We start from the raw sequence: 22,904 nt of genomic DNA on the forward strand, positions 1-22,904 counted from the left end.
AGTTCCAGTTCCAAGTGCCCACAGTAATGATTTCAGATATCTTCATTTTTTTAACCAAATTTAAAACTCTGTCAGGTTACCATTCAAACTGTTGCACCAGGTTTCTAGGAGAATGCAGGTGTCACATCTGTTAAGAGCTTAAGGAAAAGAGCAAAGAAAGCCAAGCCCCAGCACCTTACCTCTGTGTCAAGTTCTCATTAACAGCTGGAACGAAGTCAGTAGGGTCTCTGGGCTCTCCACGGTGGACGCTATTAGCAGCTTTGATTGCCCTGTTATAGGCTTTGTCAAGTTCTTCCATAATAAATTTCAGGTCTGAGGAAAGGTGAGGTGCTGCGGTGAAGCGCCAGAACAAACATGGTAGATACAGCAGGATAGCGACGAGCAGAAGGATGTATGGGAAGAACTAAAGGGAGAAAAAATTCAGATTAGGTTCTACCTGTATATAAAACGTCAGCCAGTCACCATTCCCTCTAAGTCTACTAAATTCCCTGTAAGTCTATTAAATTCCTTATAATTTTATTTAAATGCCTTCAATAAGCCCAGTTTTGTGGCTACTTCAGTCTCTAGATAAGTCCTCAAGAAAGAAAACTTCAAGAAAGGCTCACCTTTAACACTGAATTAGAAATCCTGCAGGGATGGGCTAACCAGGAACATGATTGTTTCAGAAACCTCATTGATAAAGCAGAGTCGACTGTAATTTTACTGTACATCCCACTAGAGGTAGCTCTTCCTCACCGGCAAGGAACGAGCATCACCCCCGTATCTATGTCACAGCTGTGGCCTGTCCCCTCACCACCGGAGGAGACTGACCTCACAGGCCAGAGGGATCCAGGGGATTCCTTCTGGTCTCCTGGAATTGCTGGGGAATGCTCATTTGCCCAGCACTTTCATTGAATCCAGGTGACCTGCACCACTAAACCACGCTCACCAAAGGGACTGTCCATAGTCATGCTCAGGAATTTCTCCCCTCCAGAACTCTAACCCATACCAGCAGCCAAGAGCCCTCAGGTGTGGGTTCTGCTCTTCTTTCTCAACTGCCAACTGCTTTCAACCAACCTGAGCAAGGTCATTCTCTGGAAACACATCCTTAGCGGCTGCCATCTCCCAGCTCTCAGCTCTACTTGCTGCACCCTCAACATGATGTTCCCCCTACCGCCAGCAGCCTGTGGAAACTCTGCAGAGCTCTGCCCTCACTACCTCCTCTCTTCCCTCTTTCTACACAGCAGATAACCTCAGATCACCTGGTTTGTTGGGGTTTTTTTGTTTTGTTCTGTTTGGGTTTTGTTGTTGTTTCTTTTCTGTTCGGTTTTGTTTTTTCTTCATCTATCCTTTTCAATTGAGATGTAAAGCTCTGGCATGTCCAATGTGTTTTTTCAGATGTCTCATCAGCTCAAACCCAACAGTTCAAAAATCTACCCTTCATATTTTCTCTGTGGACAATGCCACTGGGTCTCTCAGGTCAAAGTCCTGGATGCCTTGGTCTGTTCAAAGCTTTACGGTTTCACGGCCAGGCTCTTTCAGTCCTCTGAATCCTATCTTATACAGAAATAATCTATCTACAAACACAGTTGAAACTTATCTAAGCTCCTCTAAGCTGCTGCAACACCTCATCCATAAGCTTTAACAAATGTCAGTTTGTATAAGACTGCTGCAAAGCGTGTTTGACTTCACTTACTTCTGTGCCCTATGCCTCTTAGCATCCTTCCACTGGTGCGGAAAGAAACAAACACCTGATTGAGTAAGTAGCGGCCAAGGATTCTTACATTGGTTTATACCACTTGGCTCTACTACTCGCTCATTTGAAATTTGACAGGCATCAGAGGATTTATGAATTCCCTTTCTGGCCCTCAAAACTGGAAATGCCACCAGCAATATCCGATTAGTCCTTGGGATCTCTTTACCCTGAGGCCTACAAGACATGCGGCAAGAGGCAAGACAGTTGACACACTGAAGTCACAGCCCAAAGCCTCCACTGTCCCAGGCCCCATCTCTTCCTTCATACCTAGAAAAAGACTCTGTGGGCACATCCTGCGCTTGTGTAGCACATTGGCATCAGCCTTTTTGCTCTGCCCCAGACCTCCTACAATCCCACTCAACTCCCCTGCCTCATACAGACTGTTGTCTTACTAAGACCAGCCTCTGCATCTTCCCTCGCACCTCCTCCTCTCTCCGATTCCTTTACCACCATCTCTTTGCCTAGAAGCACCACACCACTGGGCAAAGGCACATTTGCCACGTGTTTCCTGGGCTTCCACTTGCCAGCCTCTCATCCCTCCCAAAGCTGCAGCTTGTGGCAGCAAGAGAAAACACTGGGCTGCTCTTCTCTGAATGGTCTCAAAACCAGAGCAGCAGCGTGACCATTAGTGCAGCTCTTTTTGTTTGGAAACAAAAGCCTGTGTTTGTCAGCCCTTCCACAGCACTTGATGCACGACTCCATCCTTCTCGGATTCTGGCTTTTTTAAAAAAGAAAGATACACTTGTTCTATTTGTTGACAGTATGCTTAGATAAATTTTAATGATTCAAACCAATTTGCTAGTTAAGGCCTTGAACCAACAGGCAGAAGTGAAAATGCAAAGTCATCTGGCACGAGTCCTAGATTTCAGAGCAACAGACTCGGATCATCCAACTCATCTGACTACATTTTACAGTCACGCATAATGACTTTTCATTTTAAGAGGACTCCATGGTATTCACACATGCACGAGCATGTGCCATACACGCACATGGTTTATGTGCTTACTTCCAAGGCACCAAATACACAAGGAGGAAATGCTACTTCTGTCTTGGACAGTTTGAAGTATTTACATTAAATGGGAAGTGTCGCTGACTTCAAGAACTAGATGGTCAAAGATATGCCAGAGAAAGGTATTGCCCTAAAAGTAAAACTCATTTTTTCCTTTGCTGTCTAGTTATCAGGTTCCTTTTTCAATGGCAAGTTCACAGTATTAGATTTAGGATGGTATGAGATTGCATAACTGAAGAAAAGTCCTCTGAAAGCAGATTAGAACAGATACATTAGAACAGGTGCAATATCCTATGGTGCAAAATGTTCCTTTCTGATCTTTATTAGAGAAAGTGCATTGAGGGCTACACCACCATGCTTCAACCTGGGTGCCCTGAGCTTTCATGTCCACCCAGCTGCAAAGATAAAAAGAAAGACAAAGACCTAATGACTTTGCCTCTCAAAAACAGAACAGCAGAGCTTCAGCTAAGCTAATCCAAGTTTCTGTACAGTACTAGACATAGTTACTGTATTATTAGAATTCAGCACGAGACACACAAAACTAGCAGTGCCTGCACCAGGGACTCAAACTACAGTCCCTTCCATGCTTTCTTCTAAGTATTGCTGAGCTCCTGAAAGCTGAAGCTGATGGAAGCAGGTTGACCTGCCTTGCTTGTCCCTTGCTCTGATGTCACACTGGGTGGGACAGCAAGCTCCCAAGCAAGCAAAACACTAGCAAACCAAGAGGTCAACGGCCCCTCATTCTGTACTGCTGCAGCTCATTCCACTTGACAGGCCTTTGAGCACTGTGTACATTACAGGCCATACCCTTCCTCCTCCTCCTGAAAGCCAAGAGCACCTGGTACCTGATACTACCTACTATGAATGGAGAAGAAAAACAACCTGCATGCATGCAGTCCAAACTCTAGAAATCCATTTAACACACTGAACTGTTTGGAAGTCATGACCATTTATTCAAGTACCTGCACTTGTTCCTCTTATGAAGATTACTTGCACAAAGGGAATGTGTATTTTCCAAAACAACTCTGTCTCACCGGAATTTGTAAACATCTACGTTCAGATAAATACTCAGGATGGCATGAACCTTCTTCACATCATTTCAGTTCCCAAAGCACACATATAGCTTTCCACTGATAAAGACATAGACTGTGATAGCGCTATAGGTATCAAAATGAATTCCTAATATTCTCATGCCATGATTATTTTCAGCATTTATTGGGAAGCCAGCTTTGATGACATCAGTCCGTTCAAGTTAATTAGGAAACAGTTAACTGTTCAACCAGAACATACGCATGGATATAGAGGTGTTCGAGAACCTGTCTGCAGAAGTACGCAAAACACTGCAATAATGAAACTGTCTTTTAAAGATGCATTAGTGTCACACTCTCCTGAAGGTGAAAGCAAAAATCCGACTAAACCACAAAACGGTCTATTATATAACATCCCCAGCTTCAGCTGTGCTAAGACTGAGTAAATACACAGCAAATAAGTTAAAAGTACATTTAAAAAACTTCTTCATAAGGTCAGTTATGCTTTTATCATCCAAAGAAAATGCAGCTGCCAAGAGTGGCACGACCCAAAAGGCATTTTCAAAGACTTAATCTACAGAAAGCTTGCCAAGGTCTGGATAAAAATGGCTGGCAGAAGACAAGAATCATTTTAGCAACATTTGGAAAAAAAACAACACAGTTTTCTAATTATACTGCATTTTCAGTCCTTATTTCTTTGGGCAAACACTATTAAAGTGACTGCAAGTATTCAGACTTCTGCCACACGTAACAGTGGTCAAACACTAAGTACAATAGCACAAAGCTGTTAGGCTGCACACGTCTGAATTGCAGGCTTGAGAAAACGCATTGGCATCCAGTGCTCACAAAGAACGAAGCACTGAAGTGTCTTCACTTGAGATTAAAATATTTCTCATTAAAAAATAAGATCATGGTGATGTGTCTGCTTCTTCAGCTCCAAATTTCTGTGTGCCACTGTGAAGAGCCCAAGCAGACACCTGCCCCCAAACAGGCTAATGAGAGCCACGACATGTTTCCAGAAGCAAAGGTATTCATCTCCCTCTGAGTATGATCCTATTCCTGCTTGAGTCAATGGGAGATGTTTCATTGGTTTTGGGGGCAGAAACATGAGCTCTAAATGACTCATTGTTCTGAAGGTTACCATGTGGTTATTATCCTGCCTTCAGAACCGAAAGTGAATCTCAAACCATACATGACCTTTTTACCCCACCTCTTTATTTCTTTGTTTTGATACAGCTTTAAAAGTTTCTCAGTGCACTACAGATTTAAAAGGCTTTGCAGCGCAGTCTCCTCTTCCACTGAGCTGCAAGGACTGCCCACCCTCAATGGCCAAAAGCTTGTTTCTATTCCAGTTAAGGATCAAGCTAAGTTTTATAAAAATAAGTTCTCAGGTGGAGCTTTAGAGACAAGAAGCAAATTATGTGCACAGAGGGAGCAAATCCATGGCGCTTCCATCCCACATCAGCACTGTCTGTCTCTCTTTTCCACTCATTTTGAGAAACCAATATCTCTATTCTGACACTTCAGACAGATACAAGAAACCTCTCGAAGGAATTAAGCCTGAATAGAAAACTCCAGAAGAAAACTGAGAGAACAGAAGAGCGAAGCCCGACCAGACTGAGTTTCATCAATGACAAACCTGAAGATGAGTCTTGTCTGAGTACTCAACCATATAAGCATTTTGTCAGCTTTTTCAAAGAGGAGGAAATCTCAGTGTTGAACTAAGAATATGTGCAGAACAAATCATAGCCTCTTCTTTCCATCTATCTATCTGCAGATACTGTGTTTCTCGAATTGTACTTTTGAGTACACAACTCATTTTGCCTTCTGCTAAGGGTTATCCAGTGTGAAGAGTTATACCAGGACCACTGGAAATTTCAAAAAATCCTGTTCTCCAAGGAGAGAGGACCTGGGCACCCTCTGGGAGTGCACAGACCAGGCAGAGAACACAGAGAGTTACAGTACACCTCTCTGCTCCAAAACAAGCTTCTAAACTGATAAATTCAAGTGTTGAGAGAGCAGAAAGGAGAGCAAGTAAAGGTGCCCAAGCTTCGGGGATTGCCCAAAATTGAAATATACATTTTACTGATTTTTTTAAAAAAAAGAAAAATTAAAATCCCAGTGCAAACTTGTATTCTGAAATAGGAGATCAATGGGAAGGTTTCAGTTTTTCTGCAATGCACGCTGGTTTTAATAATCCTTCAGAGCCAGCAGATGCCTAGAATAAAAGCAGGGCAACTTGCTGCAAGCTGGCTTCTTCACCAGGAGCTACACGGTCCTACTTCCACTCTACACCAAGATGAGCACCATCCTGGGACAAAAGTGTTCTATAGCACTTCTGACGGAGCACAGGGAGTGTGCCATAAGGAAATCCATTCATTTCCATCAGGAACTGGGGCCTAAAACTTCAGTCCCCCAAACACATAATCTAATGCCTCCTTAAGCAGCTCTTATGGACCCTTCTAGCACGGCGACATAGCCAGATGTTAAGTGAGCCAGAATATTATAAAGAACCCAAGATGCTTTGCAAATAAATGCACTGCTGCTCAGAAAGCAGCAAAAAAAAAGCCTCAAGTGTTGTCTTAAGACAACATTGTCTCTAACAATCCCTGCTGTTCCTCTGGATGCACCCCTGCCCTTGCACTGTTGAGTCAGATCTTCTCTCACCTCAGCTTACGAAGGTTCTCTTGTCTCATTAACATCACTGTGCTTCACAAAGGCTCTGCTCTATTTTAAAAAAAGTTACGTAGCCAAAACCTGCAGAGCAATGAGGTGGTATGTACCTTGCAGCACACAGCCTGCACCAGGGGACAACCCAAGCCCTGTTCTCCTGCAGAAGTGATCGGCCCCCATGGCAAAGTCACCCAGCAGTGCAGCCAGCAGCTGCTGGCCCTGGGTGCCAACAACAGCCAGACACCTTCACGTGTTCCCACCACATCGGGAACCAAAGGTCAGTGTTAACAGCTGCAACACTGCTCCTTCCCTGGAAACTTGTTAAGCACAGAAGTTGATGAACAACCACTAAAAGGATATTAATTAACACTGTCCTATATTAATTAATAGTGGCCTCCAAACAGCATCTGAAGCTCCCAGTGCTGCCTCAGTGGAAGGGTAGGTGACTACGTATGGATTTAGGAGATTAAGAGGAGGCACCCAGCCTCTGCTACAAGCTCTTACTCAGCTGTTCAGACACACTTCTTGTAGTCAGTTTGCAGAGTATTTACAAGGACACATCACATACCATTAAGCTATCATGGAGGAACTGGGGGAAAAAGGGCCCTGCATCAGTTGCTGAGACAGCACTAGTCAGCAAATTAACATGGATTGCATCATAAAAGTATGACTATTTAGGCTATTAGTTAAGCCTGGCGAACTAGGAGACTTACAGCTATCAGCAGGTGACTATGGCATAAAATTCAGCGTAAAGAAATCAGGTAACAAGAACTCATTCCCTCAAGAGAAAGGGGCAGCAACATATCCAGGTTTGCAGGTGGAGTTTCCACCCAGGCAAGGACCTGCATTGCAAGATGTCCCAGCAGCTTCAACTGGGCTCTGCAGAAGGTCTGGCTGAAGTGAAGTGGGACACTAACTGAGCAAGGCAGAGTTCGGGCTACAAACCAACCAGGCTGGCTTTAATATTCATGAAACCCAAGATTGTTGGGTCAAGGTTACGAGTGGTGCTAACTGGAGAAGGCAGTAGTAAATGCTTACGGTTTGTGATTAGAGTCAGCAAATGAATGAGAGACAGCCCTCCTTTCAGAGGAGATGCCACCAGCTAAGTGGATAATAAAAGCTGATATGCCAGGAAAACCCAGAAACACAGGTGCTACAGGTCCCAGACCTGATCTCCCTCTAATACCAGGTTCTCCTCAGCTCCCAAGTGCCGGGGGGTTATTTGCTGGGGCATTTCTTACTTCAGCATCAGCAGTGCCCAAGCAGGGTGATGCTGCCTCTCAAGTTGAGTCAGCTCTAGGCCTTGGCACAGCATTTACTCAGACTTTGCAACTCCCACCAAAGCTCAGTTCACCGCTTAGAGACAGCTTAAGTATCTTAGTGCCCACCACACTGCTTACCCATGAAATAAGTCTCTTATTGTGCATTCAGTATGATGATGCTTCACTCAGAGCAGTGAAAGCCAGCTCACGGTGTGCAAGGGAACAGCCCACAGAAGCTCAGAAGAGCACACTGAAGACTGGGTTAAACTTGTTTGTAACAGGGATTAATTTAATCTCTCCCAAAATGCCTATTTGCCATTAGTTCCTCTCCATGCAAAACTGGTCAAGTGTAATACAACAAAAATATGAAATATTTTTACCATCCTGTTTTCCTAAAGTGAGCTTTTGATACAAGCATTAGGGAAGTTGTTGTGTCTTGTATCCTGATCTTAAAATAGTTCCTGGCCAAGGCCAGGTGAGGCACTCAGCTCCAGGGCAACACAGCAACATTCACATTACTCTTGTGTCAGATAACTGCTGATAGTTGTTATTATAGCACGACAGACTCTTTATTTAAAAGCAGAAAATACATTCTCTGGAACTACTCTGTTTGGAAGTAAGGGAAAGAAAACATTCTCTCTAAAAACAGAGTTAAGTCAAAGCCAAAGACCATAGCAGAGAAGAGAAGCAAGAAAAGTGAGACAAAGGCAGGCTTCTATGTGGGGACAACTTTTGCAGAGGGAGATCTGTACATACTTTATGCAGCCACAGGGGGATGTTTTCTTGGTTGTTCTGGGATGGTTGCTTCTGCTGCACAGCCGCCCAGCAGTAAGAATCCACATAAGCAGCTTGTCTCCAGGAGAAGGAGCTGGGTGCAAAACAGCTTATCTGAGCACCTGGGAAAACAAAGCAAAAGTTATCACTGCCTCAGAGGATTAAAACAAAAAGAAAGCAAGTTTAGGAAGAAAAGTTCACAGTTTGGATTTCACGGTATCCAAAACTATTAGGTAAAGTGATGGAACGAAACACAGCAGCTCTGCAGGGGGAAGAGTCACTGAATTCCCACTGCACTCAAAGGGTGAAACGCCCACAAGGGCTCTCTGATGTCTTCTGAGGGCTGAGACAGTATATTAGAAGCATCTGCCTTTTAGGCCTATTTTCGCAAGTTTTGGGGGAACACGACCTCCAAGACTTGTCTCTCTCGCTTGCACTTGAATCAGGTTGGCCAAAGGGGAACCAGCAGATATAAAGAGTGACCAGATGAGGCTGGTTTCCAAAGGAAACAGCTGCCATCATGTACTATTATGCCCCTGTGTTTCCCAAATGCATGAGCTACCACTTATACATTTATTGAAACAAGACCTCAAAACACCATTCCTGCAGCCCAGCAGTCCTTGATGCAAAAGCAAGTTTGGTCCACAGTGCTGCCACTTCTTCTGCCTCTAACATTGCGCGTGTGTCTTGAGGCATCCAAGTTACACGTGTGAAAACAAGGATTTCCTTGTGTAGCTTCTAGCAGAGCAATTACGGCCTTCAGACACCTCCAAAAGGCACCAAAGCCCTCATCACCAGCACAGTGATGTGCTCTACCCAGGATCAGGCAATACTATCATCATCCCCACTCACTCCCAGCACTTCTCCAGCTGCTCAGGACCTTCAAGTTAAGAGCAGGGCTCTAACTGACAGCGAGAGCAGCTATTAAGCCAGCCTCACCCCTAGGGTCAAATTCTGCTCTGACCAGCTACAGGCACCAGTTGAGTCCTACTGCACATATCTCAATGAGGACAAGTGGTTGCTGGATGTGGAGTATCAGTGGCTCCTTGGGTAAGAGCTAGTAAAACAGCATGAGGGGGTTCATTTTCCTTCTGAAGCTTTGATAGTGAAAGTAAAAACAAAACAAACCAAAACAAAAAACCCACATATTTCCAGCTTGCTTTCCTAAAGTCAAAACAGGAGAGCTGTTTCACCAAATGGTTACACAAGCTAGAGATGAACATCCCTCTTTCAAGGGCAACCTTCAAAACTTCCTCCAACACAACGCCAATATCAAAAGTGCAAGAGGGAGGAAAATATGGCTGCTTTTTTTTTTTTTTTTTTGCTAATGGCATCATTGTGTACTTTATAAGGAAAAAATATTTTGTATAAGATTGTATCATTTGTGCCTTTTGGCTGTTTAGCTTTTAGAGAATAAGGACTTCATTTGTAACAGGAGATGACTGCATTTGCCTTGTAACTTGTATAGCCTTTTTACAATGTAGCATAGTCAAGGAGCACTATGAATGACAGCCTTTCGTTATGAGTCACTGTTATAATTATTTCTAAGGCTGTAGGATCATAAGGACATGGTTTGGTCTGTCACAAGCCTCCCTTATAGAAAACAAATTACTGTTTATCAGACCAGAGCCCATGTGATTGAGCAAAGTTGGCACCAGACAAGCGCTTGCGCTCCCCCAAAGCTTCAGGAGTTTCTGCTTTCCAGAGAATTTCCATTAGCTGTGGAAGCTCAAGAAATAATATACTGCAGGAAAAAAAAAGAGCAGGCAATTGGAGTGTCTGTTCTCCACTGGATAGGGCCCGTTTATGCTCTGCTCTTAAAGAACTTAATGAACACCCTGCTGGCTGTGCCCGGTGTGAAGCAGCAAACAAGTGACCCTTTCAAATCATGAGCAACTGGAGCGTTCAGAAAGATGCTTTGTCCTATTCTTGTCTGTGTATCTGCAACCAGAAACACACGCCATGTGCTCATTCTCCTTAACGGGTGGGGAACCACTGGGAGTGATGGCGTGTTTAAATTGGTGAGGAAAAAGGCAGCCAGTCTCCTTCTCCAAAGAGTTGTGTGCACAATTTCATACCAGAATAGCTACAGCAATGCCAGTGGTGCAGCAGGGCCGTGAACCTGACTCTTCTGATCTCTGGGATTTCAGCAGGGACACTGGAAACCTTTGGCAACTTGACTTGGGAGCCAAGCAAAGAGAGCTCAACATCAAGCAGAAGCTGGGGACACTCCAGGTTTTTAATAAACCTATCGCAGTCTTGGTTGTAAACACTTGTTAATGTGAATTACAATTTCAAACTAATCATGGCAATGTTAACGCTTAAACAAAGAAGTTGTTTTTGTGCATGATCTACACAGAACACATATTAAATTCATCTGAAAATGGTCACAAAGAAGTAAAAACAATAAGTCTGTACAGACAATTTAATTTATGTTGGGCTGTTCTGGAGGAGGTGAAAAAGAAAATCTGTAGTTTTTATTAGAGGCGAAATCAGGCAAAGGGCCAAATGCCTTCCACAGACTCCCTGTGCACACATGTGTGCACAGGGACAGTTTTTGAAAGGCTAATAGTCCTCTGCTATCAAACGAACAGCCTCTGGACTTGGTGACATGAAGTCATTCCCCGTCCTCTGCTCCCACAAGTAATAGAAGAGGGAAAAAAAATCAGCGGCCAAACCCATAGCAACAACAGGGAGATAAAATACACAGTGAGAAGGATGAAAAATAATAAATGACTGCATTTGTTGAGCAGTTGCCACAACAGTCTTTGGCCAAGTTATCATTACACTTGGCAACACACTTCTTTTTAAGCCTTCCCTGGTACTAAATCAGCTCTGAACAGGGAGTGATGGGGATTTGACTTACACTTTTGCAAATAAACGAGGATTTAAAAATGCCACTTACTATGGTTGCCCTAAAGAGAAATCACCCAAAAGAGCTACAGAAACTTCAGGCAGCAACAGGTGTGCAGCCATGAATGATAAAACTCACTTTTACAAGTGCACTGAGGTTATCGGCTGGTTGCCAACAGCAGGAATTACTCGCAGGCATGCAACCCCGTGCAGAGTCCAGGCCTGAGTCACCGCAGCCGGCGAGCAGCAAGGCCGAGCTGTCACCCCACCCCGCTGTGGCACGTCTTCATGTGTGCTCTGCCAACAACCCCAGCTATCTCCTCCCTCTCTGTGCCATGAGAACCCTCTTCTTCTGCAACTGGCTCCTCTCTAGCTCCTATACGGCACTGTAACACCAGCATGGGGCTGCCTACAGGTGGAAACCCTGTGCCCTGGTAACCCCTTTTCATCCACTTTGCCAAAGTCTTGCAGGCTGATTTGGGAAGGATCTGTTATCCGGTGTCTAAAAGAAGATGCTCCAGTCCTAGCTGGGACTTCTCATAGTTGAGCTGCAAGCAGTTGGGCTCACTACAGCTCCTTTTGCCCAAACAGAGGTGGAAATTTTGGTATTGATGCTAAATGAGCAGGAGACAAGTCACTCTTGCAATGTCTACAGTAATGTCCCTGTAGATGCTTTCCAAAAGATAAACCTACCTACAAACAGAAATGCACAGAATCCCGAGGAAAATCTCAAATCTGAAGGAGAGAGTCCCTGTTCAGTATCCCGCTGCTTTGCTGGGTGCAAGGTGGGAAAAGCAGAGGACTCAGCATCCTCTGGATGCATCCCATACCAGTGGGATCATAAACCTAGCAAGCTGGGCTGGTTTTCTCCCCAGTGGTTCAACACTCCTCTTCTGACTTAAACATCTAATTAAGCTACAACTAACAGAGAGTATTTCCAAGAATCAATGTTAATCATATGCTGAACTATTTTTCCTGAACCACGATGAGGTGGTTGTAGTTGACAGGATTAAACCTTCAGTAAATAATTATTTGGTTTCTAATACACTGCAATCACTGGAAAAAAAAAGATTTGCATAGCTTGGATGAAAACTTAGCTATTAATTACTACTATAATTTTCCACCAGGCAAAATGAACTACCCACCTGATTTTATCTAACAAGAATTATCCACGTTAGCAGCCAACAAAGAAAAACCCACAAACAAGAAAATCAAGGCACATATACACAACATACAGACTGCCAGGCACCATCCAATGCACATCCTCCACCCCAACTTTAAAAAAGATTTTAAAATATGAAAAAGATGTCCCATTGCATGCCAAAGAAGAAGCAACTGTATGTGTGGGTGTACACACACCCATTAAGAGGGGACCAGAAGGAATGTTTTTATTAGATTTATAGATGCTTCCCATGGACCAAAGTGGCAGGTTGGGTGAAACAGAATAAATACTGTGTTTAAGAAGGAACTATGGAGAGACACAAATGAATGCACTGGAAAAAATAACCTGTTTCCTGAGATTTACTTTGGCAATGGAGAAATAGCAGAATGTCAAGCTCAGGTGATGTGATGTTCAAGTGGAGCAGGTCAGAGGAGCCAACAAGTATCTTTCCCCCCTGATGGGGCTGCCAGTTATCTTGCAGAGAAGTCTCAAAATCATGCACTGGGAAAAGAGCTGGGTGATTATCAAGCATTGCCTTCAGAGCGATAGGTTTTTTGATTCATGGGAAAAAAAACTTGTGAATTAATTTCCCACCAGTGAGATTTAAGGAAAAAAGTTTCCTTTCATCTGAAGGAGAAACATCTCAAACAGTGGTGATGATCACCTGGCCCCCCTGCCAACACTGGTGACACCCCAAATCTCAGGCAACAACAGAGGGCCATGATGCTTTTTAAATTAATTCTGGCATCAAAAGGAGCCTACCACAGTTTCTATAGGAATTGCAAACCTGGCTCTGTAGAAGTTAAACAGAAAAAAATCTTACCAGCAGCTCAAGATGTTCACCCAAAGACAATTTAAACTTAACACTAAAGGAAATGTTTTTACAAGTTTGACATGATGCTATTTACTGAGCACAAGTTTGACTTCTGCTATTTACTGAGCACTCCTTATGTGCCAAAGAGCAGCACAGCGCACGCTGCTGTTGTCTGGGGTCTGCAGCTCTAACCAAAGATGGTTCAAAGGTCCCAGTTTGTGCAGCTGCTCCAGACTGATGCTGCTCACACACTTGTTGACTTAGTCCTGTCATTAATGCCCTGGTTTTCAGAGCATCCTGCTGAACTAAATGCAAGATGTCCAAATGTCAACTACCCCGTTTTCCCGAAAATAAGACCTACCCCAAAAATAAGCCCTAGCATGATTTTTTCAGGATTTTTGAGGATGCTCGAAATATAAACCCTACTCCAAAAAGAACCCATTGTTACAGTTCATAGTAAATAGTGTCCAGGCAGCTATACATGTAAAAAAGTAAGCATTTTTCGGAGCAAAAATTAATACGAGACCCTGTCTGATTTTCAGGGAAACAGGGTACTAGCATACAGCCTGCTTCGGAAGCACGTGGAGATGTTTTTCAAGCTCTCAGCCAGCAGCTGCCATAGTAATAGTCTTTGGCCTAATTACACCCAACTTAACTTTAGTCCCCAGCTCTTACGGAAGTCACAAGATAGGTTTATTTCCCAAAAGTCTCCCCAGCAACTTGTGAATATGAAGGGAAAGGGACATCAGCAGAGAGGGCCAGCAAGGGGATAGCTGAAGTGGAAAGGAGCCTAATTCAAAAACTTAGACTATTTTTTTCTTGTATATTTATTGTGGTTTAGTCCCACAATTGTATTTTTTTTCCTTGCTGTACATTTAACTCTCATGACTGTTTGAGAGTCATGATTACCCTGTATAGAGATGGAGGCTCAGCTGGACATGCAATGAGGGATGCTGCAGGTGGGCACTGCTAGGGACCCACAGAAGCTGTTGGGATGGGGCACCCAGAGTTCCTCACTAACACCCTTCACCCAGTGTCTTCTGCTGGCCAAAGCACCTCAAATCCCATAGGCAGCCAAGTGAGGGGATGGGAACTAAACCAAACAAACTGGGGAAAAATAAACTCTCCCAGAAATTAGGCAGAAATTGAGTGGGGCAAGTAAGGCTTGTCACCACTGGCAAAGCCCAAAGTGCTCAATGGGGACATTAACCCCATGTACAGCATAGGATAAGGCTCTACTTCTCCACCTTTGTGCACCAAAGATAAGATGCACCAGAAGGAAATAAGACTCTTTTAGTGTAGGAAATCTTCATTTTGATAGATTAATGCAGAAGCTGTGGGTTGGTCTATGGCCAGGTGTTTCCTAACCCAGCATCCTGACACAACTCACAAGCTGTTAGCACTACCCAGACCTTCGGGCTGATTATACACAAGTTTCTTAGGTATCTTTGCTTAACACATGGTGATTTGTTGGTCCTGGGAAGGTTTCCAAGGAGTTTTGTTGTATTATAAAATAAACAGAGATGCCAAAACAAGAGGAATAATTCATACCAACAATGTATGAGCCATGCACAACCAATGCCCAAACTGAACCTGTAGTAAGGGCTGCTGGTGGCCACCACAAGATTCCCTTCTTCTCTCCTCTCCAGCTCTCCCCCTTCCTCCTCATCTCCTTTCCCAAACATCACCTCCCCCATGAAGCCGCAGCGAACGCAGCCAGCACACGCTGCCCAAAAGCTGCTCTGTACAGAAGGTCAACTGACATTATTTGGTGACAAGCAGCTGCTGGGCTTAAGCACACATGAGCAATTCCCAGTTGCCTTCCTATGGGAAAAGATGCAAGTATCTGATGTCGAGTGGACAGCTCTCACATCTGCTTTTCCTTCTGCTGCAACCCAAGCCAGCCACTGATATTTTTCCCAGAACTAACTTGGAAACAAGGCTCTGCCAAAATTAAGCAGCTTGTTTCGATTTCCTCTCTGCTCAACTGACTTAGGGCTGCAGTGCCTTGGTAATAAATATCTATGTTTTCAGCTAAGCTGTTTACAGTAAGCAAGTGTATCTCACAATATACACACACAGAGTTTAAAAATTGGAACCGCAAGCCTGGCTCAAAGTTATTCTTACTAAAAACATGGTCATGAAAAAATGACACAGATCAAATCCTATTAATTTGGGGCTCATACATTGCTGAGAGTGCTCCTATCTTTATTTTTCCTTTATAGGAGGGATGTACGATTTAGCTATATTTAGATCGTTTCTGTTACCATACGACCTGATAATGTGTAGTTTATTTACCATAAGAACTCACAAATAATATAAGGAAATAATATCAGGCCATAAGAAATATGGGATACACAACACAGTCCTCACAATCCTATTGTTATTTTCATTTTCAAGTTCCCAGTATAAAACTATATAAAACTACACAAAATTATATATTAATTGTATAAATAGTATAAAATAAGGTCTAGCTGTAAACAGATAACAGGTGCAAGATTTCAAGCGGGAAAACCACCCAGGGTTGGCAGAGAACAGCTCAATTATAGCTAAGTCCTACCAGAACCAGCTTAAAATCATCACAAACCTGCAGTTGACCATGGGTTTCTAAAATATAACTAAGAATAAACTTGGATCAGTGCTCCTCCTGCCCCTGCAGGATGCGGAAGCGCGGTCCAGGCACTAACCCCAGGAGTTTCGGCAGCGCTCGCTGCCTGAGCCTCCAGCACAGAAACCGTCTGTGATATCCAACTGGAATCCCATTTATTGCCTGAAACTTCTATCAAAACTAGAAGTGACTTGGTGGCTTCAGAGAACCTCTGTGGCCTTTGTAAACATCATAATCATTTTGCACAATTAACAACAACCGCATGTAGGAGGAAAATTGCAGTTATCTGACACTGCACTGCGAGGAAACAGGAAAGCAGAGCGGGAGGGAAGGTGACAGCTCAAGGTGCCAAGAGAAGTTTAGGTGGGAAGAATGTAATTATCCCAACAAAAATAGGAGTCGAGCGTTCATTTTTGGAAAGGGTATTCAATTTTTGTACCCAGAGGCAGAGATACTTCCACGCTGTGACTCACATACCGCTTTCACAACCCCTTCTGATTCTGTGTTGCTCTTCTTTGGGACTAAAATGGACCCTACCATTTTCTCCTGGTTTAGCTCTCCTGTGATTCTTCAGAGCACAATTACACCAGGAAGCATTTGAAACCAATACTTGCTTTCTATTTTATCACTGGCTGAGCACTAGTGCTCACAGAACTGGGCATAATCAGCCCCCAGGACCCTCTCTACCCCAAAAAAAGCCTTAATGGGAACAGCTTTGGGACGTCCCATCAGCAGCCAGCCCCCAAGCCACAAGGGCTGTGGCAACAGCCGTAACAGCAGCGTGGCTGATGCAGTATCACTTTCTGTATGGAAACCACGTGGTGTAGTTTCACTCACACCGGAGCCCTGCTGTATTTCCAATACTTATGTTCATAGTTATTTTTCAAATAGAAGAGCTCGGATTTAAACCCCATGCTTTCTTCTAACGGGTTCTCAGGATTACAAGCAAAATAAAGCAGATGAAAGATCTAGGGGGCACTTTGATTCTCACTTTATGAATCTACTGGAGTCACAGATTCAATTTGAATTAGTTTAATACTGAAATATGTTACATATAGCATGCACTGAGGCCCAAATGTTTGACTAGTGAAGATGAGAACTCATCCAAAAGAAAGGCACACTTCATCAAACTCTGCAATTCAACTGTGTTTTGGAGCTTTATGTAAGGAAGGAAAATTAAATAAATACTTATGGACAGCTCATAAGAGAACTTGACACACAGGCACCATTTCAAACTGGATCCAGTGCTTTTAGAGGAAAAGCAGAAGGAAGAACTACGGAGCCCATATACAAGTTAGTACATGGAAATGCCAGCCCTCTTTTTCATTTCTTTAAGAGGAGGAAATGTGCATGTATCAGTAGCACACCTAAAAATAAAACCAGCAGCTTATGTTACAGAAATGCTGCTGTATCCATCCAGTCTCTGACTGACCAGAGCTGTCATGGGGCTCAAATCTGGCCTTGGCATTTCCAAACTGGCTGCTCTTGACCATCAGTGTGGTTACGCAGGCCACAGTGCTTTGGGTCAAAACCACAGCTATTGCAACAGGTGTGTAGTGAGATGTAAATAAAGCAGTCTGGGGCATCTTATCTCTTAAGCAGTCTGGTATCTGATTAATGCTATTAATGATGGTTTTGCAGAGATTCACCACTAATTCACAGTCTCATTCCAGCTGCTACTTACTTGACATTCACTTGACTCAAACCTACAGCTGATGTATCTCAGGTATACAATACTGATTGTCAATGAACACGTACACAGTAAATCAAACTATTTCTGAAGGGATGGAAGCCCTATGATTCACCCCATCTCAAAACGGACAGTACTGCTTATTTACCTTTGACATCTTCATTCATATAGTGCTATTTAAATGCAGAGCAATTCTTACAAGCAAATAGGTTTTATCAGTGAGCCCCCAAGTTACAAGGCTTGTCATTTGGATTTAAAAGTCTCCTTATCATTTCAGACTCTGAAAAGGGCTGACTACTAGGCTGCTGCACAAGCACTTCTGTAATTTAGTGATGGGGGAAAAAAGATAGGAAAACAGTTAGGAAACTTGGCCCTTCTCCTGTAAAACATAGCTTCATCTACAGAGTCACACTAGAAGTTGAACTGGAACAGTTGCAGAGGTGCAGCAGAGCAGGGGAAAGCTTTGGAGAGCCTTTCCACTGCCCACCCTGCTGCACATCCGAGGAGCTGGTGACCAGCCCCCAGTGTCCAGCCGAGCCACCCACAGCCCAAGCGCAGAGGTAAAGACCCCTTTTCCTTGGCACTGTCCCTGACAGCTGCGGAATGACAGCAAGATCTTGTGGCACAATGCTCCAGGCACCAGGACCCGCAGCAGTGTCCAAGGCACAGCTCGGCAGGTCGCTCACAAGGCTGAGCAGCGTCGGGGAACAAAGAGCAGCCATGGCTGCATCACCCTCCTGAAATCGCACCCGCGGGAGGAGATGCAGCAGCTCAGCTGTCAGGGCTCTTCCTCAGGAGGTGGTAGAGAATGGCAGCGGTCAGGGGATGCCCCAAGGAGGAGGAGGGCATGGAGCAGAGCGGGAAAGGCCAGCCGGGATGCCCAGCACACCTGGGCAAGGCTGCACGGAGGCACCGCCTGCTGCTAGGGATGCTCTCCGGGAAGCTGCTCCCCCTCCTGCGAACTCCCCACGGCCCAAAGGCGCCTTTTCCCCCACCCCCGAGTGGAACCCCCTCCCGGCATCTGGCAGCTGAGCCCCACGGAACGCTGCCCCCCGCCCCATGCCCCCCGCTCCCGGGCTCCGCACCGCTCCCCCGCCCCGCCGAGCCCTTTGTCCGCCGCGGGAGGCGCCGGGAGCCGCGGAGGAGCCGGTCGGGGAGGCCGGTTACCGAAGGAGACCTCCTGTGCGAAGGCGAGAGAGATGAGGAGCAGCGGCAGCCCCACGGCGATGCAGGTGACGATCTTGTCCAGCGCCAGCTCCAGCCGCAGCCCCTTGAATCGCGTCTCCGGCGGCTCCTTCAGCAAGAAGTCGGAGAAGACGTACTCGGTGGCGATGTGCGCGATGGCCATGGCGGGCCCGGCCCGGTTCGGAGCGGCACGATCCGGCCCGGCACGGCCCGGCCCGGCACGGCACGGCACGGCACGGCACGGCACGGCACGGCACGGCACGGCACGCCTGGGCTCGGCCCCGCCCGGCGCGGCTCGGCAGCGCCCCCGCAGCCCGGCCCGGCCCCGCTTCGCTCCGCCCAGCGGGGCGGGGACACGGTGCCCCGGTGCGGACTGGGCCGCCTCCCCCCGGCCGAGTCGGGGGGCAGGAGGTCGGGTCGCTCAGCCCCCCTGCCCGGAGCAGGGCGGTCCGGCCGTACCAGGTGCCTTGGGGCGCCCCCAAGGGTGGAGACCCCTTGTCTTAGTTTGCGCCCATCGCCTCTGGTGCTCTGGGCAGCGTTGAGAAGAGCCTGGTTCCATCTGCACTGCATCCCATCGGGGGGTTGCACACATGGGTAAAATCCCCCAGAGCCGTCTCTTCTCCAGGCTGCACAGCCCCTGCTCTCTGCTCCACACCGCGTCCGGCAGATGCTCCAAGCCCTTAATCCACCGACCACCACGTGCTGTGGTATTTCAACGTGTTTAGTCACCACCGCCACATCTCAAGTCATCACAGAATCACAGAACAGTTTGGCTTGGAAGGGACCTTCAAAGGTCATCTAGTCCAAACCCCCTGCAATGAGCAGGGACATCTTCAACTTGCTTTTTGTGGGAGTTACTTTTTTGTGGGAGCCAGTGGGATGCATTCACCTTTAATAAGCATTAATTCATTTTCCCCTTCATATTTTTCCAGTTGCTTTCTGAATCTCTGTAAACTCAGAGCATCCTCAGCTCCCTCAGACCAGGAGTTACAGGTGACCATTCACACACGAAGAGCCACCTCCTGTGCTATGCCTTGCACGTAGCACTCCCCTAGCTCATACCGCTTCTGCCAAAAGGGACAAATTGTTCCCTTCTCCACTCAACTCTCCCTTTATTAAATCTCTATCTGTTTTCAATTGTCCTTTCTATTTTTCCAAGCCCAAATCCAAGGAAATAATTCCTCATGTGGAAACTGTTATACAACACTGATTCCCTTTCTTTTTCTTTCTCTGTTGCTCTTGTGCTGCTATGTCCTCTCCGGGATGGGGCTTATCACCATGTAATACTATTAAGTTGTTCTCTGATTTGCTCTGCTCTTAATTCCTACTGATTCCTAATATTCAGCTGCCTTTCTGCCTAATATAAAGCACCTGAGCTAATGTTCTCATTAAACTGTTACAAATAAGACCCCATTTCTGGTTTGCTTAGACAGTATGATGCACATAGGGCTAGGACTGCTTTTTTTCCACAAGTACTACTGCAAACATATCAGTAGTAAACTTTATACTTTTAACATTCATTTTTCATGTTACACGTACTTATGGTTGTCAGTCAACTTGGTCACCCTTTTTCACAGAATCACAGAATGTCAGGGATTGGAAGGGACCTCGAAAGCTCATCCAGTCCAATCCCCCTGCCCAAGCAGGAACACCCAGATGAGGTTACACAGGAAGGTGTCCAGGGGGGTTTGAATGTCTCCAGAGTAGGAGACTCCACAACCCCCCTGGGCAGCCTGTTCCAGTGTCTGTTCCCCTCACTGAGAAGTTTCTTCTCAAATTTAAGTGGAACCTTCACACCACTTACAGAAAACAGTGAAGAGCAAGGGTCCTTGCAACACCCCATGACTGATTTCCACTGTGAAATATGGCCAGGCATTTAGCCTCTGTGGACCCTTTCTCTCATTCCACGGTGATTTAATTTCTTTAAGAAGCTTTAACTAAGGACCTTCTCAAATGTCTTATGGAAATGCAAGCAGGCTGTATCCATCCAGGTCTCTTATCTACATGTTGAGTCCTTCAAAACCTCGCTGAGGCACAATTTTCTTTAATTAAAAAAAAGAAAATAAAATAAATTCTTCCATGACCTGTTTTGCCCCTTTGTCCACTTTCCTGCCTCTTTTTTTTTTTTTCCTTTTTTTTTTTTAATTATTATTTTTTTAGAATTGTTTCTTTCAGCTTGTGTTGTGTGGGTGTCAGAGGTGCTTATTCCTCTGACAAGTTTTGAAAGGTTGATCTCACATCTGTCACTTTTTGAGCTCTTGGTGCTAGGACAGTTTCAGACCGCTACCCAAGTTCGTAATTGAGATTCTTCATACTCGAGTGCCTATGGTGCTCTCTGGAGAACACACCTGTCTGGTGACTTGTTCATTTTCTTCTTCTGTTAATTTTGTTGCTGGTCCTTCAGCACAGGTGTCAGGACATTGCTGGCTAAGGGCTGCTTGCACCAGGCAGCAATGTTAAATGCTTTACACTTCCTGAGATGCTCCACGCTCTCTGGCAGGCTGTGCCACCTGGACGAGTAGCAGTGACATCCTGAGGAGACTTTGCTCCTGTTTCACAGCCACCACCCAGCTGAGAAGTGTACCAGATGAAATGAACTTTTCTCAAAGGTTCATACAAATAACCAGATTTTTATTATCATTGTAATCACTTTGGCTGGCTGGTTTCTAGGGTCAAAATACATTTATGATTCTGTTTCTAAAAAGTTAGATGGATTAGCTACTTGAAAAGGAAAGTACCAAATAATTTCCTTTACTAACAGTGTATGTGTAGGTGAAAGGCTTAATTTTGTGTGTACACAGAAAGAAAATATTTTGCACAGAATGGGAGACCTCAATTTTAATGTTTAGAAAACAGAGACATAAAATGGCTTAGAATATTTGTTTTTGTCAGCTCAAGGGAAAGATTTAGAGAAAGAATCTTGAAGTATTTATTGCTATGGTGTAAATCCTATTTGGGCTCAGTTCTGCAGATCTACCTCACTTGTGTGCTCTTAAATGGCTGGGGAAAACAAAGAATCAAGAAATAACTGAGAAACATCCAAGGAACTTCAATGTATTGTTTAACTGAACATCAATCCATGACACCATTAAACTACAATAAAAATGATGGGGAGTAAAGCTTCCTACAGTTGAACATATTTCAAAATACAGAACTGGAAAAAAAAAAATAAAAACCCAGCAACCTGAATTTATGTTCAAAATCAATTTTGGATAAACAGTTTCACAGACTTTTTTGTTCTGGATTTCCTGTGCAAGAGCTGTAGCTGATGTGAGCACTATCTAACTAAAAATGAGCTGTAAACATTCAAGTATCATTTAAAAATGACCGGATTCTGCCTGTCTTCCTTGCAGAGATCAGCCTCCTGATGGCTTCATTACAGGCAGGGCGTGAGCTGCTACCCAGTGCAAAGAAGAGGTACAGAATCAGGATCAAAACGAGCAGCAATCACAGAGCCAACTAACTTTCTCAGAGGCTGCTCAGGGCTAGATTTCTAAAGGGATTAACAAAAGCTGTTAGAAACTAACAGCAGGGGCACTGTGAACTCCATCAGGTGCTGAAGTATATTGCTAAGTCTCTAAATGCCTTTAAAAATCTGTCCGCAGTGTAGTTTCCTCATTTAACAGGAAGGGGAAGGGGAGGGTGGGGAAAGAGAATCGCTTAAATGTCAGTGAATTCATTGAGCCAGACTTTGGGAATCCGCGGGGACTTCCACAGTGCCCCCCGCTCCTTCAGAAGCCAGCATGCATAAAACAATCCCTGGTGGTATTTATTCCCTGGTGTGAGCCCCGTGTTTCTGCACAGAGCGCATAGATGCCATGCTGCCCGCTCCTTACACCCGTGGATCCATCCTTTGCAGGCAGTGTGGACACCAAGAGGTTGTGCTGCTCTGCTCGTCTGCCAAATTTCATCTTGGGCACAGCTCAGCTGAACTCCGGAGGGGTGGAAATGGTGATGGGTGGTGTGTGGCTCTTGGAGCTGAACAGCTCATGTTGACTCTTGTGAGCGCTGGCTATGGGGTAGGACTATCAGCTTATGTCTTGCTCCAGTTTTATTAGCAGCATGTCATGAAATCCAGCGCGGCTCTGTGAATGATGCTAAAAACAGGGAT

At 45.0% G+C, this 22,904-nt stretch overlaps 1 protein-coding gene across 2 annotated transcripts in view; it reads right to left on the reverse strand.

Moving 5' to 3' along the window:
- PANX1 (pannexin 1) overlaps positions 1 to 19,018 on the reverse strand; it is a 35,262-nt gene extending 16,244 nt beyond the window's left edge. For both annotated transcript variants that reach the window (XM_082056314.1, XM_082056313.1), the window contains exons 1-3: positions 18,776 to 19,018; positions 8,464 to 8,603; positions 180 to 403 (exon numbers count right to left, since the gene is read on the reverse strand). In XM_082056314.1, coding sequence (XP_081912440.1) covers positions 180 to 403; positions 8,464 to 8,603; positions 18,776 to 18,956 — 545 coding nt within the window. In that variant the 5' untranslated portion in view covers positions 18,957 to 19,018. The remainder of the gene's footprint in view (positions 1 to 179; positions 404 to 8,463; positions 8,604 to 18,775) is intronic.
- Positions 19,019 to 22,904: the final 3,886 nt, after the last annotated feature.

The sequence above is a fragment of the Streptopelia decaocto genome (genome assembly GCF_964273445.1).
Source record: "Streptopelia decaocto genome assembly, chromosome: 1".
Classification (NCBI taxonomy): domain Eukaryota; kingdom Metazoa; phylum Chordata; class Aves; order Columbiformes; family Columbidae; genus Streptopelia; species Streptopelia decaocto.